This window comes from Erinaceus europaeus, chromosome 1 (genome assembly GCF_950295315.1).
Source record: "Erinaceus europaeus chromosome 1, mEriEur2.1, whole genome shotgun sequence".
In the NCBI taxonomy this organism is placed as follows: domain Eukaryota; kingdom Metazoa; phylum Chordata; class Mammalia; order Eulipotyphla; family Erinaceidae; genus Erinaceus; species Erinaceus europaeus.
Genome location: NC_080162.1, coordinates 194,902,726 through 194,915,674, shown reverse-complemented (window position 1 = coordinate 194,915,674; position 12,949 = coordinate 194,902,726). Strand labels below are relative to the sequence as shown.

Genomic DNA, 12,949 nt, shown 5'->3' with positions numbered 1-12,949 from the left:
CGTTGAGAGAAAGATGCCTGTTGACCTGCTTCACTCCCCTGTGAAGCGATGAGCTTAGCGCCACCTGCGCTTAACCTGCTGTGCTATCGCCCGACTCCCACTGCTGTTTATGCCAGTTTCCCTTGTCTGAAGTTTAGAATAGTAACCAAAACAATACTCCCCCGTTACCTGGACTTGTGCCTAAAGATAAGTGATGTGAATATGATTCTAATACTTGTAGAACAAGGCATGGTTCTCTTTTCTTTTAAATTTACTCTTTTTATTTTACTTTATTGGGAGAGAGTGATACAGAGAGAAGACCAGAGCACTGCCCAGCTCTGGCTTATGGTGGGGCTGGGGATTGACCCTGGGGCCTCAGAGCCTCAGGCATGAGAGTCTGTTTGCATAACCATTATGCTTTCTCCCCAGCCCTGAGGTAGGGTTTTCTAGAAGGATCAGCGCTTGAAATCCTAGCAGGTGTGAGTTTTGTTTAAATAAGAAAACAACTGCTTTCATTACAGAAAAATATTTTTAATGTAGAAAAGATGAACTTCAAGAGCTACAATGAAATAAACTGTTCTTGTATACAATGAGTTTACTGCTAATCCCTCCCCAGGTTCCTAGAATCTGGGGACAGTAGGTTTCAGAAAGTCACCACTGCATGAAGACACTCCAAAGCCAGCAGGCAGCGGCTGTAAAGGAGGGGCACAACTGTGACATTTTCTTGGAAAGTTCTTAGTCGTTCAGTGTTTTCTGCACCCAGTTTTCCTAGCCCAGCTGTGGTATGTATCTCCTGGCTGCTGTCCTGGCCATCTGACCTGTTTTCAAACCACCCGACGGCACACTCGGATGACTGTTTTCTTACAGATGATCTCTGTCTGCCTGAGAAGCTGACCGACTAATGGCTCTCAGTGGAGCCACCGTGATTTAGATAGCTTAAAACCACACGTTTCTCAAAGTGGTAGAACTTCTAACTACTATCATTGCACATTCACCAGTTCGAAGTTTGGCTTAAAAATACTTTAAATGGAGCTCAATATTGCAGAGGAAAAAAGGCACTTAATACTGCAGTTTCCAGAACATAACTTGTCTGTCTTCCCCTCCTGTGATGACACTGCTACACTGTTCATTCATCCATACACATGTCACAGCACCTGCACAAAGAGACATTGTAAGGGGAGGGGAGGCCCCACACAAACAAATCCTATCATCTTGTCTCCTCCAGTTAAAAACAGTTTATATCATCTGAAAATAACTCAGTAAATGGGACTTGGGAAGAAGAAGAAAGTACTTAAATGTAAAATTAACAACTAGAAATTATGGATACAGCGCAGAATGTAAATAGACATATGCCTACAACAGATGTCAGAAATTAGTGGGAGGAGGTGGGGAATTAGCCAAAGCTTTCTGACTCATTTCCATTTCTTTTAGAAAGTAAAGGGACAGCCTATTTATATATACATACAAATGCACTGTTTTAGTGAGGGCATCTATCAAGAACCAAACAAAAATGTCCTCCAGTAACTTGGCAGTGAGGAAAGCAAGGTCTTTCGATAAACTTCATTATTGTGTTATTTCTGCTTTACATAGCTGCATGTTTTATTTTAAAAGATAATGGTAAATTACAATCTACTATGGTTTTTAATTATGTTAGTGTCATATGGACACGCACATAAACATTTCTTGGGGGGTGGGGGGAGAGGGTTGAGGGAGGAGTCACATGTTTTGCCAACGAATCTAAAGCCTAAAGGACCCAAGAGATGAAGCTGACCTGGCCAGCCAGGATGCTGGAGGGACTGATCCCCAGCTTAAGAGAACCTGAGGTGTTTGTGGCCTAAGTACACACCCTGCCGCTGAAGTCAAGCTGGCAGTGCTTTAAGAAGAAATAAATGCAAAGCCAGCTACAGAGCCGCTTACCTGTGTGACCCTGTATTCTCTCGCTGATCTTTCCTCCGATGAGGTCCCAAACAAGCAGTTCACCAGACTGACTTCCAGACAAAACATAATTCCCATCCCAGATAAAGCATCTGCAAGGATTTTTTCTTTATTTTAGAATTTATATCAGGGCCAGGGAGACAGACGACTATGACATCTGTCCGGTTAGGCCTTCCTTAAGGGTGATTCGACACATACCTCTGAGGCTCCTCTGAAGTCATAGAAGAAATAAGCATTCCCGTCTGCACGTCTATGACGTTAAGACAGCCATCCTCCCCTGTGCTGACGACGTGGCGACTGTCTATGACACAAAGTGAGACACGGCGTGTCACAGCTTCTGAAGTTTGTGTCAGACCTTTATGACTTCATCTAGTGGCCTGATATTCACTGGCGTTTTCTTTGATCTGTTTAGACTCAACCAATGACTGCTCTCCTGAGTCTTTCTGAGACTGAGGTGGCCTTAGCCTTTGATCATGAAGTCATTTACATCTTAGGAAAGCTCTAGCGAATGGACAATATTCAGTAGAGCTGTTTTACCTAAGGTACAAACAAATGCAAGCAGCCTCTGCTCTAGATAAAACCTCCTGGTTGTTAAAATGTTTTCTTCCAGGTGGCGCAAAGCACAAGGACCGGCATAAGGATCCCGGTTCGAACCCCGGCTCCCCACCTGCAGGGGAGTCGCTTCACAGGCGGTGAAGCAGGTCTGCAGGTGTCTATCTTTCTCTCCTCCTCTCTGTCTTCCCCTCCCTCTCTCCATTTCTCTCTGTCTTATCTAACAACGACAACAACAATAATAACTACAACAATAAAACAACAAGGGCAACAAAAGGGAATAAATAAATAAAATAAATATTTAAAAAAATGTTTTCTTCCCTTCATTTTATTTATCTCAAGGTAGATTCTAAGTCTATTACCTGTAAATGAAAAAGACCATTATTGGGGCCTGTGGTGAGTGCATCTGGTTGAGAGCATACAGTAGCACCCAAGGAGTAGAGTTCAAGCCTCTGCTTCCCACCCGCAGGGGTGGGGAAGCTTCAGGAATTTGAAGCAGTGCTGCAGGTGGCTCTCTTTCTCTCCGCTGCCCCTCTCAATTTCTCTTTGTTTCTATCCAATAAATATATAAATAAAAAAAATTTAAATAAAATTTTAAAAAGGGGCCGGGTGGTGGTGGTGCACCTGGTTGAGTGTACATGTTACAATGCACAAGGACCCAGGTTTGAGCCCCCGGTCCCCACATGCAGGGGGGGCAGTTTTGCTAGTGGTGAAGCAATGCTGCAGGTGTCTGTCTCTCCCTATCTCCTCCTCGGGTCAATAAAGATAAAAAAAAAATTTTTGTAAAAGACTTGCCTGGGCTAAAAGCAGTATCAGATACAGCCCCTGAATGGCACGGAATCTGATGCAACACCGTGGCTGTAGTGAGATCCCAGATATTCACAGTACCCTCTCGGGTGCCTGAAACCAGCAGTGTACTTGCGGCATTTAAGTTGATCGTGTCTACCTAAGCAAGAAAGCACCGTGATCAGTTCTCTATTTCACCGAAATTACCCATGTGACCCTGAGTCAATTCAAGTAAGTGAACTTTAGGATAGATGAAACTTGATTACAGTATATTCTAGCTCATGAATATACATTTCTATTGAATCACCTACTGAATCTTACTTAAAAATGAAATCCTTCATATGCTAGTGAATGAAGTAGTTACAGTAAACAGTGTTTTGTAATAACTGAAGACAGTCTCAGATGACTGCAGGAATAATAAAAGGCACTAAGGTGCCTGCAGATCCATAATTATCTGTGGGGAAAGCAGATCTCTCCAGGCTATATTTACACACCTGTCTTGGAATTATACTCTAAATAAAGACTTCTCAACCTTGGTTAATTTGTCAACCATGCAAACTAGGCAGCTACTGGTGATCTTGTAGAAGAGGCAGTACCATACAATCACAGGCTAAGAGACAGCAAGCAGCGTGACCACGTGGAGACAGAATGAGTGAAAAACAAAAACACTGCCAACCTTGGTCTGCCTCAGGCTGTGTGCCCTTGGGCCAGCCCAGGTTTCGATTCAGTGTCCTCTGATTTTGGATGAGTAATATCCTCAACAGATGGTCCTTTCTATTTTGTGTCAGAAAATGAAAAACACTGGCTCCTATGTCATTGCAACAAATAGTTTGAAGGTATCCAAGTACTAGATGTCCTGGCCAGAAAACAGTATTAGATAAGCCTGGTAGGATGGTAACTAATTATCAGACAAAACAGCAGATTGGAGGGGAAGATAAATGAACGTAAGACTTGGAAATGAAGAGTCAGAAACAACATAGATAGCCTATCGTCTCCAATAACCACAACAGAAATAAAACCAAGAATGGGCTGGCCATCCTCCACCTCAACCACAGACGAGACTCTGAAATCAAGGTTGCTCAAGGCGTGTTTGCTCGTTTTTGCTGATTTTACTCACACTGACTTCGTGCTCCAGTTCAGCTAGCAAATCAAACTGGTGTCTTTTGGTGCCTGGCATTTCTGCAGGAACACCGGACCAGACCTAGGAGGGAAAGAAAACATTGCCGGGGCACTTACAAACATTTACAATGAATGCATTTCAGACAGATCCAGAACCTGACTGTCCAAGTTCCATTTGACATACTTGACCAGTCCAGAGTCCCTTTCCCACCACAGTGGCGAGTGTACTAAGCACAAGCTAACTTATTATGGCTATCTACATTAGTTCCACTGGCTGTTGTTAATCACAGGGTTTAATGACTGTGTGGACTCAGACTATATGAGTTGAAATGGTGCAGTGTTAATGTGTTGAAAAGATTAAAAAAAAAGGCAAGTAGCAGAAAAATTGCTGAAATCAGATACAAGGAAGGAAACATGACAAAAACAATGAGAAAACCTTGAAGGAATGTTAATGATTTAGGTCCTTGCTTTTAAATTGTAGAATTCCCAAGTAAAGGGTGTCAGTAATTGAGTGTATGTAAGCCAAATAGAATGTTAGATGGGTGTGTGTCTGCTTTAACTCGAATGGATCATATGTTAATGATTCCTTACTTTAACTTGAGATTTTTCTGGTCAACTAGTAATTTAAGTCATACTATAAGAGAAGGTAGCTACTTTAAATTTAGCTATAAACTCTCTCCCTCATGAAAAACCATCCAATTCAGTCGAGACCACAGCACACTTAACAATTAAATACGTATAGTAAAAACAAAACAAACAAAAAACCAGACAACAACATTCAATATCTTTGTATATCATTCACACATGCTCTGAAATACCATGAAGTGAATGAACAAATGAACAATAGTTACAGGTTGTGAGTGGTTTACAGTGTTTGCACTACGCACGTATTTTTCAGCTAGAAACGTTCTATGAACCTTAACTGTCGAGTCCCACGATGCAGAGTACAGTCTGTTATCTTGCCAACATATCTTACTAACCGCATCATCATGTCCCATTAATGTGTCTTGACGTCTTCCGAATGCTATGGAATAGAAATAGCTAAACATAAAAGAAAATGAGGGCTATTAAAAGACCATTCCAGCTTAATTTTAAGACTCTTAAACACCTATTGAAGAAATACCAGATAGTTTCATTATAACTTATTAAGGCTCACTACTAGAATTACAGGAATCTTGCAGTCGTGCTACTAGACCAATCATTCAAAATCTGAACTGAGTGTTCTGGGAGATAGTGCAACGGATGAGTTGCTCAACTGTAAGGCCTGAGGTCCTGAGTTTGGTTCCTGGCATTGTGTTGCCAGAGTGATGCTAGGATCCCCTCCCTCCACATCTTCTATACTCTTTCTATAATCTTTTAAAAAGTGCTTTTCTCCTTTATTGGGGGGGGGTATTTAATGGTTTACAGTCCACAGTAAAATACAGTAGTTGCTACATGTGTAACATTTCTGTTTTCCACATAATAATCTAACCCCCACTAGGTCTTCCTTTGCCATCGTGTTCCAGGACCAGAGTCTTTTACTTTGGTGCAATACACCAACTCCGGTCTGAGTTCTGCTTTGTGTTTTTCCTTTCTGTTCTTATGTTTCAACTTCTGCCTGTGAGTGAGATCATCCCATCTTCATCCTTCTCTTTCTGGCTTATCTCACTTAACATGAGTCCTTCAAGTTCTATCCAAGATGCAGTGAAGAAAGTGAATCCACCATTTTTTTTTTTTTAAACTGGAGCACTAATCATCTCTGACCGTATGGTGGCGGTACAGGGGAATGAACCTGGGACTTTGGAGGCTCAGGTATGAGAGTCTCTTCGCGTAACTATTATGCTATCTATCTACCCCTGCCTGTGAAACCAACATTTTTCGTAGCTGAGTAGTATACCACAACTTGTTCAGCCACTTATCTGTAGTTGGACACTTAGATTGCTTCAGGTTTTGGCTACTGAAATTGTTCTGTTACAAACATAGGTGTATACAGATGTAAAAAAGTTTCTGAATTAAAAACTAGTATTTTGCAGATTGACTCATTTATGTTTCTACCTCACTTTATTCTTTTAATTAAAAGGAAAAACCTTAATTGGAGAGAAACTGATACAGAAGATACAGTAAGAAAGACCCTGCTCAGCTCTGGTTTATGGTGGTGCTGGAGATTGAACCTGGGGCCTCAGAGCCTCAGGCATGAAATTCTTCTGTGAGACCATTACGCTCTCTCCCTAGCTCTAACTTTAAAACTTGAAGGAAACAAAACTCAAATAAATTATTAGAGTCAAATGATTATATTTAAATCTAGCTATACCATCCTCATCTCCAATATTTGTCCTTTTTTTTGTGTGTGTGAACAACGATGTCCTGTCAATGGAAGAGACGTCCTTTTCTGCCTCAAATTCACAAAGGTATACAGGTAGTTACAGAGAAACATGCAGATACGTACACATTATTATCCCATGAAGAACTGATGACAGTGGCATCTCCTGGTAAAAGTAAACAAGATGATAAAGCCTGAAATACAAATGATTGAACATTAATAATGTAGTTAGTAAACCCCTAATGTGGAAGCACTGCCTTTTGAATTCCCCTCAAATGAATGCTTTAAATTTACTGATTTTGGTGTCTACACATTTACCCATCTTTATTATTATTATTATTATTTTGATTTTCACCTAGCTAAGCCCAGATACCTACTTTCTTCCCAAAATATAAGGAATGCAGTTAAAGTGTGTCGAGTCGACTAAAATCTGTGTTAGCCGAGGAGATCGGGCGTGTTCAGGGTGGTATGGCCACAGGTGAATTTGTGTTTTCAGGAAGGCTGTTTCTACTCTGGGCTTGAGAAACCCCTGTTAATACTGACACAAATACACTGTAGGGGGTGGTGAACTGGGGAGTGAGCCTCAAGGATGCCTGCATCTCTGGATTCTTATATAGATTAAGGAAATGTCCCAACATTCTTTAGGGGATTCCAAATTGTTTGGACTATTCACATTAACAGTAGTTTTTATTTTTGCCTACATTAGACACTCAAGCAACTCAGAGATGTTTACAGTAACAGACATTTAGTTTGACAACTTGAAAAAGAATCAAATAAAAGAAATGGTTGAATAAAAGAGCATTCCACTGGGTAGCTAGCTCTACAAGGTTTCTAGGATGCAAATGCAGTCACAATATGGCCAGAAAGAGGCAGCTGCAAAACCACTTTGTCCTATTTCTGATTCTTTAATGTTTAACCAGAGGACTGCTTACCTGGAACTATTGCTGTCACCAAGGATTAAACCTGGAACCTCCCACATACCAGTCCTGTAACTCCACACAAGTTCTAAACTCATAAACTCAACTGTTTCGGGACAAGTGGAGAGAGGGAGAGGGAAAAGGAGAAGCAGACAGGGATGGAGGGAGGGAGAGAGAGATTGGAAAAGGGAGAGGAGAAAGACAGAGAGGGAAAGAGAGAGACTGGCAAATAAAAATTTTACACTGATTTAAAATCAACTCACCATATTTGAAAATGATATACTTCTTTGTAGCATTTTGGATTCTTTAGAAAACATTTTCAGCGTGGAATCTAGTTGAATAATGAGAAAGCAAACATAAAACTTACTGATGCTGGCATATACAAAGAATGATTGCCTTTCTTGTTTTTGTACAGCAGTAAAGTCCTAGTGACAACTGGGCTTAATTATAATTGGTACCACAAGGCCTACAGCCTTATCCAATAGGAGAATTTCCTGACCTAAATTTCATGGCCAAGATATAAATCTAAATCCCAATAGAGGCAAGGTCTGCCACTGACATCTCAGTAAGACAGTACAAACTGAGTCTCGTTTAACTGATATAAATTAAATGTCAAAGAAGAGTAAAAATTAAAAAAAAAAAAGATTTGCCATATAGGTGATTTTTAAAAAATTAAATTTTTAAGAATTTATTTATTTTCCCTTTTGTTGCCCTTGTTGTTTTTCATTACTGTTGTAGTTATTATTGTTATTGTTGTCGTCATTGTTGAATAGGGCAGAGAGAAATGGAGAGAGGAGGGGAAGACAGAGAGGGGGAGAGAAAGATAGACACCTGCAGACCTGCTTCACCGCTTGTGAAGTGACCCCCCTGCAGGTGGGGAGCTGGGGGTTTGAACTGGGATCCTTATGTGGGTCCTTGCGCTTTGTGCCACGTGTGCTTAAGCCACTGCGCTACCGCCAGACTCCCTCAGGTGATTTTTTTTTTTTAAACACCAGCTCAAATATGGCGTGATATCCTTGTACTGAATGAGCATTTACAGAAGAGAATTACCACCTTTCTGAAGAATAATAAAGTACAAAGTAGAAAAGCCAGGGGCAGGGCAGTGGCACAACTGGTTGAGTGTATGTTACAATGCACAAGGACCTGGGTTCAAGACCCCGGTCCCCACTTGCAGGGGGAAAGCTTTGCAAATGGTGAAGTAGAGCAGCATCTCTCTCTCTCCCTCCGTTTTCTCTCGATTTTTGGATGTGTCTATCCAATAAATAAATAAATATAATACTAATAAAAAATAAATCAGAAAATCTAAGCTTTTCATTCCCTTAAAGTATTCCCAAATTACCTCTTAAAAACCAAAATTCACAAATTATGACATGTTCCATACATCCCCTACCTAAAATGTGTGACAGTATCTTTCTTAATCTGTAGACATATAACACAATGAGTGTCGGAGTAGAACTTCAATTTCTTCTGCACAGTAAAGTTCAGTCTGATTTTTGTAACCACACATAGAATAATTGAGATTGTATAATCATGAGTCTGAATAAAGCATTCTCCAGCATGAACCTGAAAATAAAACCGAAGGATGACTCCATTGCCACCTGAACTTTTCCTTGTGGGATATAATTAACCTTGATATTCCCCCCCAACGTTGCTTTGATTCCAACCTGTCTTTCAGGTAGTTCTAAGCATTCACTACAACGTTTACATAAATTTATTAGTCTGTGAGATCCTGAGGAAAACTGTAAGTCAGCAAAAGTGGTACGTAAATATACTTTTAAAATATCAGTTTTGAGATTCCGGGTGGTAGCGCAGCGGGTTAAGCGCACATGGTGCAAAGTGCAAGGACCAGCTTAAGGATTCCAGTTCAAACCCCCGGCTCCCCACCTGCAGAGGGGAGTCGATTCACAAGCAGTGAAGCAGGTCAGCAGGTGTCTTATCTTTCTCTCCCCCTCTCTGTCTTCCCCTCCTCTCTCCATTTCTCTCTGTCCTATCCAACAACGACGACATCAATAACAACAGCAATAACAACTACAACAATAAAACAACAAGGGCAACAAAAGGAAATAAATAAATATTTTAAAATATCAGGTTTTATGTCTTTCAGTGATCCTGTCAGAATCTGTTACAATGACAGCTTCAGAGGTGATGGGGCCCAGTGAATATCCACCTCTCTACATAGATTACAGTTTTCAGGAAGAAACCTAGTGGAGATAATCAGGGTATCCACAAGTCAGAACTATGAATTTTTAAAATCTCAAAAAGAAACAACAACAACAAAAAACCTTTTGAAAAAAAAAAACCAAAAAACTTGGCCCTCTTTAAAAAAAAAATCACCATAAAAGCAACACATTGTTTAATAATAACCCTTAGAAGTTTAAAGCCTTGATGATTCTAAAACTCATGCTTTCTGAGGTCATGCAAGTACAATGAACTGCAGGATTTAGTAAGTCACATTAGACTAATCCGGGCAAGAACATACACAGGCTTTGCTTAAAGATAAAATATTCTGTCTGGTATTAAAATGCTGGCACAGCCAGAAGGTGGTGGGGCGGGGAAGGGCCTGCTAAATCATGGGCTGTTTCCTTCCGCCAGTGAATCATCTGAGTGACTTCAACAGGGCCCCGTGTCCACAACAACTTGCTTAGTCTACAGTGGGGCCTTTTTCCAGGTTTTGTGGGAAACTGTTAGGAAACCCCAAGATGGTATTTTAAAGAGAAAGGAAAACATGCTGGTTACAGAATGTGACTGGATGGGCACCATCTCTGAATGTATAATCTATTCAAGATTAAAAACGGGAATTGTATATGGTAAGGACAAACAAGTAACTTCAAAACACTGTTAAAATCAGTCTCGTTAAAAGCTAGGCAGGAAAGTTAAGGCAGTAACTTTTTTTTTTTTTTTTTGTCTTGATGCCTGCCTTCCAGAGTGCCTGTCACTGTGCTTTGAACAGCACAGGGTAAGATATGCTGTAATGAGCCACACACTATGTAGACCACCAGGAAGGAAACCCTGTGTATATCAAGGAATGTTCTATTATTATTATTATTATTATTTGGATAGAGACAGAGAGGAATCAAGAGGAAAGGAGAAGACAGACATATAGATACCGGTGGATCTTTCCCCTTGTAGGTTGGGATCAGGGGCTTATACCTGGGTGCTTGTGAATTATAAGCATGTGTGCCACCCTCTGCCCCACCAAGAAATGTTTTATGCATTGCCTTTCTTTTAAGATTACATGCCAGATTCAAATGTGTCGTCAAAACACTGTCACAAATCTTTTCAGCTACACACTACAGGAGCTTTCAAAAATTTGAACAGGCACATTAGCAAAGTATGACTTATATTTCAAGCTTAAACCCACAAGAAACACCCTGGCACGTACACCAAATGGCAAACAAGTCGAGTGACGATCTTCCTTTTCATGTGTTAAACCACAGCGTGCTGCCTGGTGTCCCATGTGGGCTTCTGCCATTCCTTCCATCCTGCTGTATTCACAGACCCCCTCAGCAAACAGACAGGCCTCACCTCCCAGCGGTGGAAAAGACCATCACTAAGTGAGGAGATGGGAGATAATCTTTTTCTGTCCCACCCCTTCAGTGTGGGAAAACCTTATCAGCAACAGAAAGACACTTCTTTATTGTGAATGAAATCGTATCCATCATGCCACAGAGTAACTGCTCAAAATTAACTGACCAGCCCGTACAGCCTTTCTTCAGAAACAGGGACATTTTATAGTTGGCGGTAAAACACTTTTCAGGTAGAAAAAAAATGTGGTATAGATACACAATGGAATACTACTCAGCTATTAAAAATAGTGATTTCACCGTTTTCAGCCCATCTTGGATGAAGCTTGAAGAAGTCATGTTAAGTGAAAAAATTCAGAAACAGAAGGATGAATATGGGATGATCTCACAGGCAGAAGTTGAAAAACAAGAACAGTAGGGTTAGGGTTAGGGTTAGGGGTTAGGGTCAGGGTCAGGGTCAGGGTCAGGGGTTAGGGTTAGAATAAAAATAAAAGAAAAAGAAAAACAAGATCAGCAGAGAAAACACAAGTAGAAGCTGGACTTGAGTTGGTGTATTGCACCAAAGTAAAAGACTCTGAGGTGGATGGGGTAGGCTGGGGTGCGGGGAGAGTCCAGGTCTTGGAAAAGGCTGACAGAGGACCTAGTGGGGGTTGCATGGTTATGTGGAAAACTGAGAAATGTTATTCATGTACGAACTACTGTATTCACTCTCAAATGTAAAACATTGATCCCCCAATAAAGGGGAAAAAAAAAAAGAGAAAAACGTACCTTGGGATGTTGTGAAGACTGAAGACCCATTGCCAGAGACGGCTATTCCTGTAATTGCCCTGTTTAAAAACAAGGTTTTCTAGATTACTTCCAACTGTGTATTATGATAACGGACTGTTTCAGTTCTTCGATGTGGTTTTACCGAATAATTTCTCCAAAGCTTTGTGGCGGATCTGTCTCAGAGGCTCTCCATTACCAGACCATCACCTGGCGACCTCTAGTGCTGTTTTGGAGATAACCTGTGGCTAGAAGACATTCTTTTTTTTTTTTTTTTTTAATATTTATTTATTCCCTTTCGTTGCCCCTGTTGTTTTATTGTTGTAGTTGTTATTGGTGTTGTTACTGATGTCGTCCGTTGTTGGATAGGACAGAGAGAAATGGAGAGAGGAGGGGAAGACAGATAGGGGGAGAGAAAGAGAGACACCTGCAGACCTGCTTCACCACTTGTGAAGTGACTCCCCTGCAGGTGGGGAGCCGGGGCTCGAACCAGGATCCTTACGCCGGTCCCTGCGCTTTGCGCCACCTGCGCTTAACCCACTGCGCTACAGCCCGACTCCTGTCTAGAAGACATTCTTAGGCTTATCTCCTCCCACATTCAAAGTTTAACACAATTCTGAAGATTAACTGGAAGTCAGTAGTGCTGCTTCAACATTATCATCCTTCAGATTCCCTCCAAAGCTGCTAAAAATATTCTTTACAATTCATTTGCTTGCTTTATTACTGAGCAGAAATTCTCTGTCTGCTCAGTGATGGGAATCATTACTGACTGGGATACTTACAGATGAATTTATGTCTTCACTGTCTTCGTTATCACCAGGAAAAAAATAATGTTAGTCTCTTTTTAAGGAGACTATGCTCCGATTTGGGGTCAGTCACCTAATGTGCTGGCATGTTCAGTTCAAGTCACAGCATCAGACAGGATGGCTATGGTCACAGAGCTGGACAACAGGTCCCACTTCTGTGCCTTGATGTTCCTATCTCTATTGGGATAAACCAGGTATGTTTTCTGCTTCTTACCTGCTTCTACCAGTGTGTACATGGCTACCCTTAATGGTAGAAGACAGGAAACT

At 41.0% G+C, this 12,949-nt stretch overlaps 1 protein-coding gene across 2 annotated transcripts in view; it reads right to left on the bottom strand.

Moving 5' to 3' along the window:
* Nucleotides 1–489: 489 nt before the first annotated feature.
* NSMAF (neutral sphingomyelinase activation associated factor) overlaps nucleotides 490–12,949 on the bottom strand; it is a 68,254-nt gene continuing 55,794 nt past the window's right edge. Inside the window, exons 23-31 of one of the 2 annotated variants that reach the window (XM_060200981.1) lie at nucleotides 11,880–11,938; nucleotides 7,851–7,918; nucleotides 6,797–6,864; nucleotides 5,289–5,412; nucleotides 4,370–4,453; nucleotides 3,258–3,412; nucleotides 2,113–2,211; nucleotides 1,897–2,006; nucleotides 490–1,133 (exon numbers count right to left, since the gene is read on the bottom strand). In XM_060200981.1, coding sequence (XP_060056964.1) covers nucleotides 1,039–1,133; nucleotides 1,897–2,006; nucleotides 2,113–2,211; nucleotides 3,258–3,412; nucleotides 4,370–4,453; nucleotides 5,289–5,412; nucleotides 6,797–6,864; nucleotides 7,851–7,918; nucleotides 11,880–11,938 — 862 coding nt within the window. In that variant the 3' untranslated portion in view covers nucleotides 490–1,038. Of the gene's footprint in view, nucleotides 1,134–1,896; nucleotides 2,007–2,112; nucleotides 2,212–3,257; nucleotides 3,413–4,369; nucleotides 4,454–5,288; nucleotides 5,413–6,796; nucleotides 6,865–7,850; nucleotides 7,919–11,879; nucleotides 11,939–12,949 lie in introns of those variants that run through there. The other variant, XM_060200985.1, reaches the window with a different exon arrangement.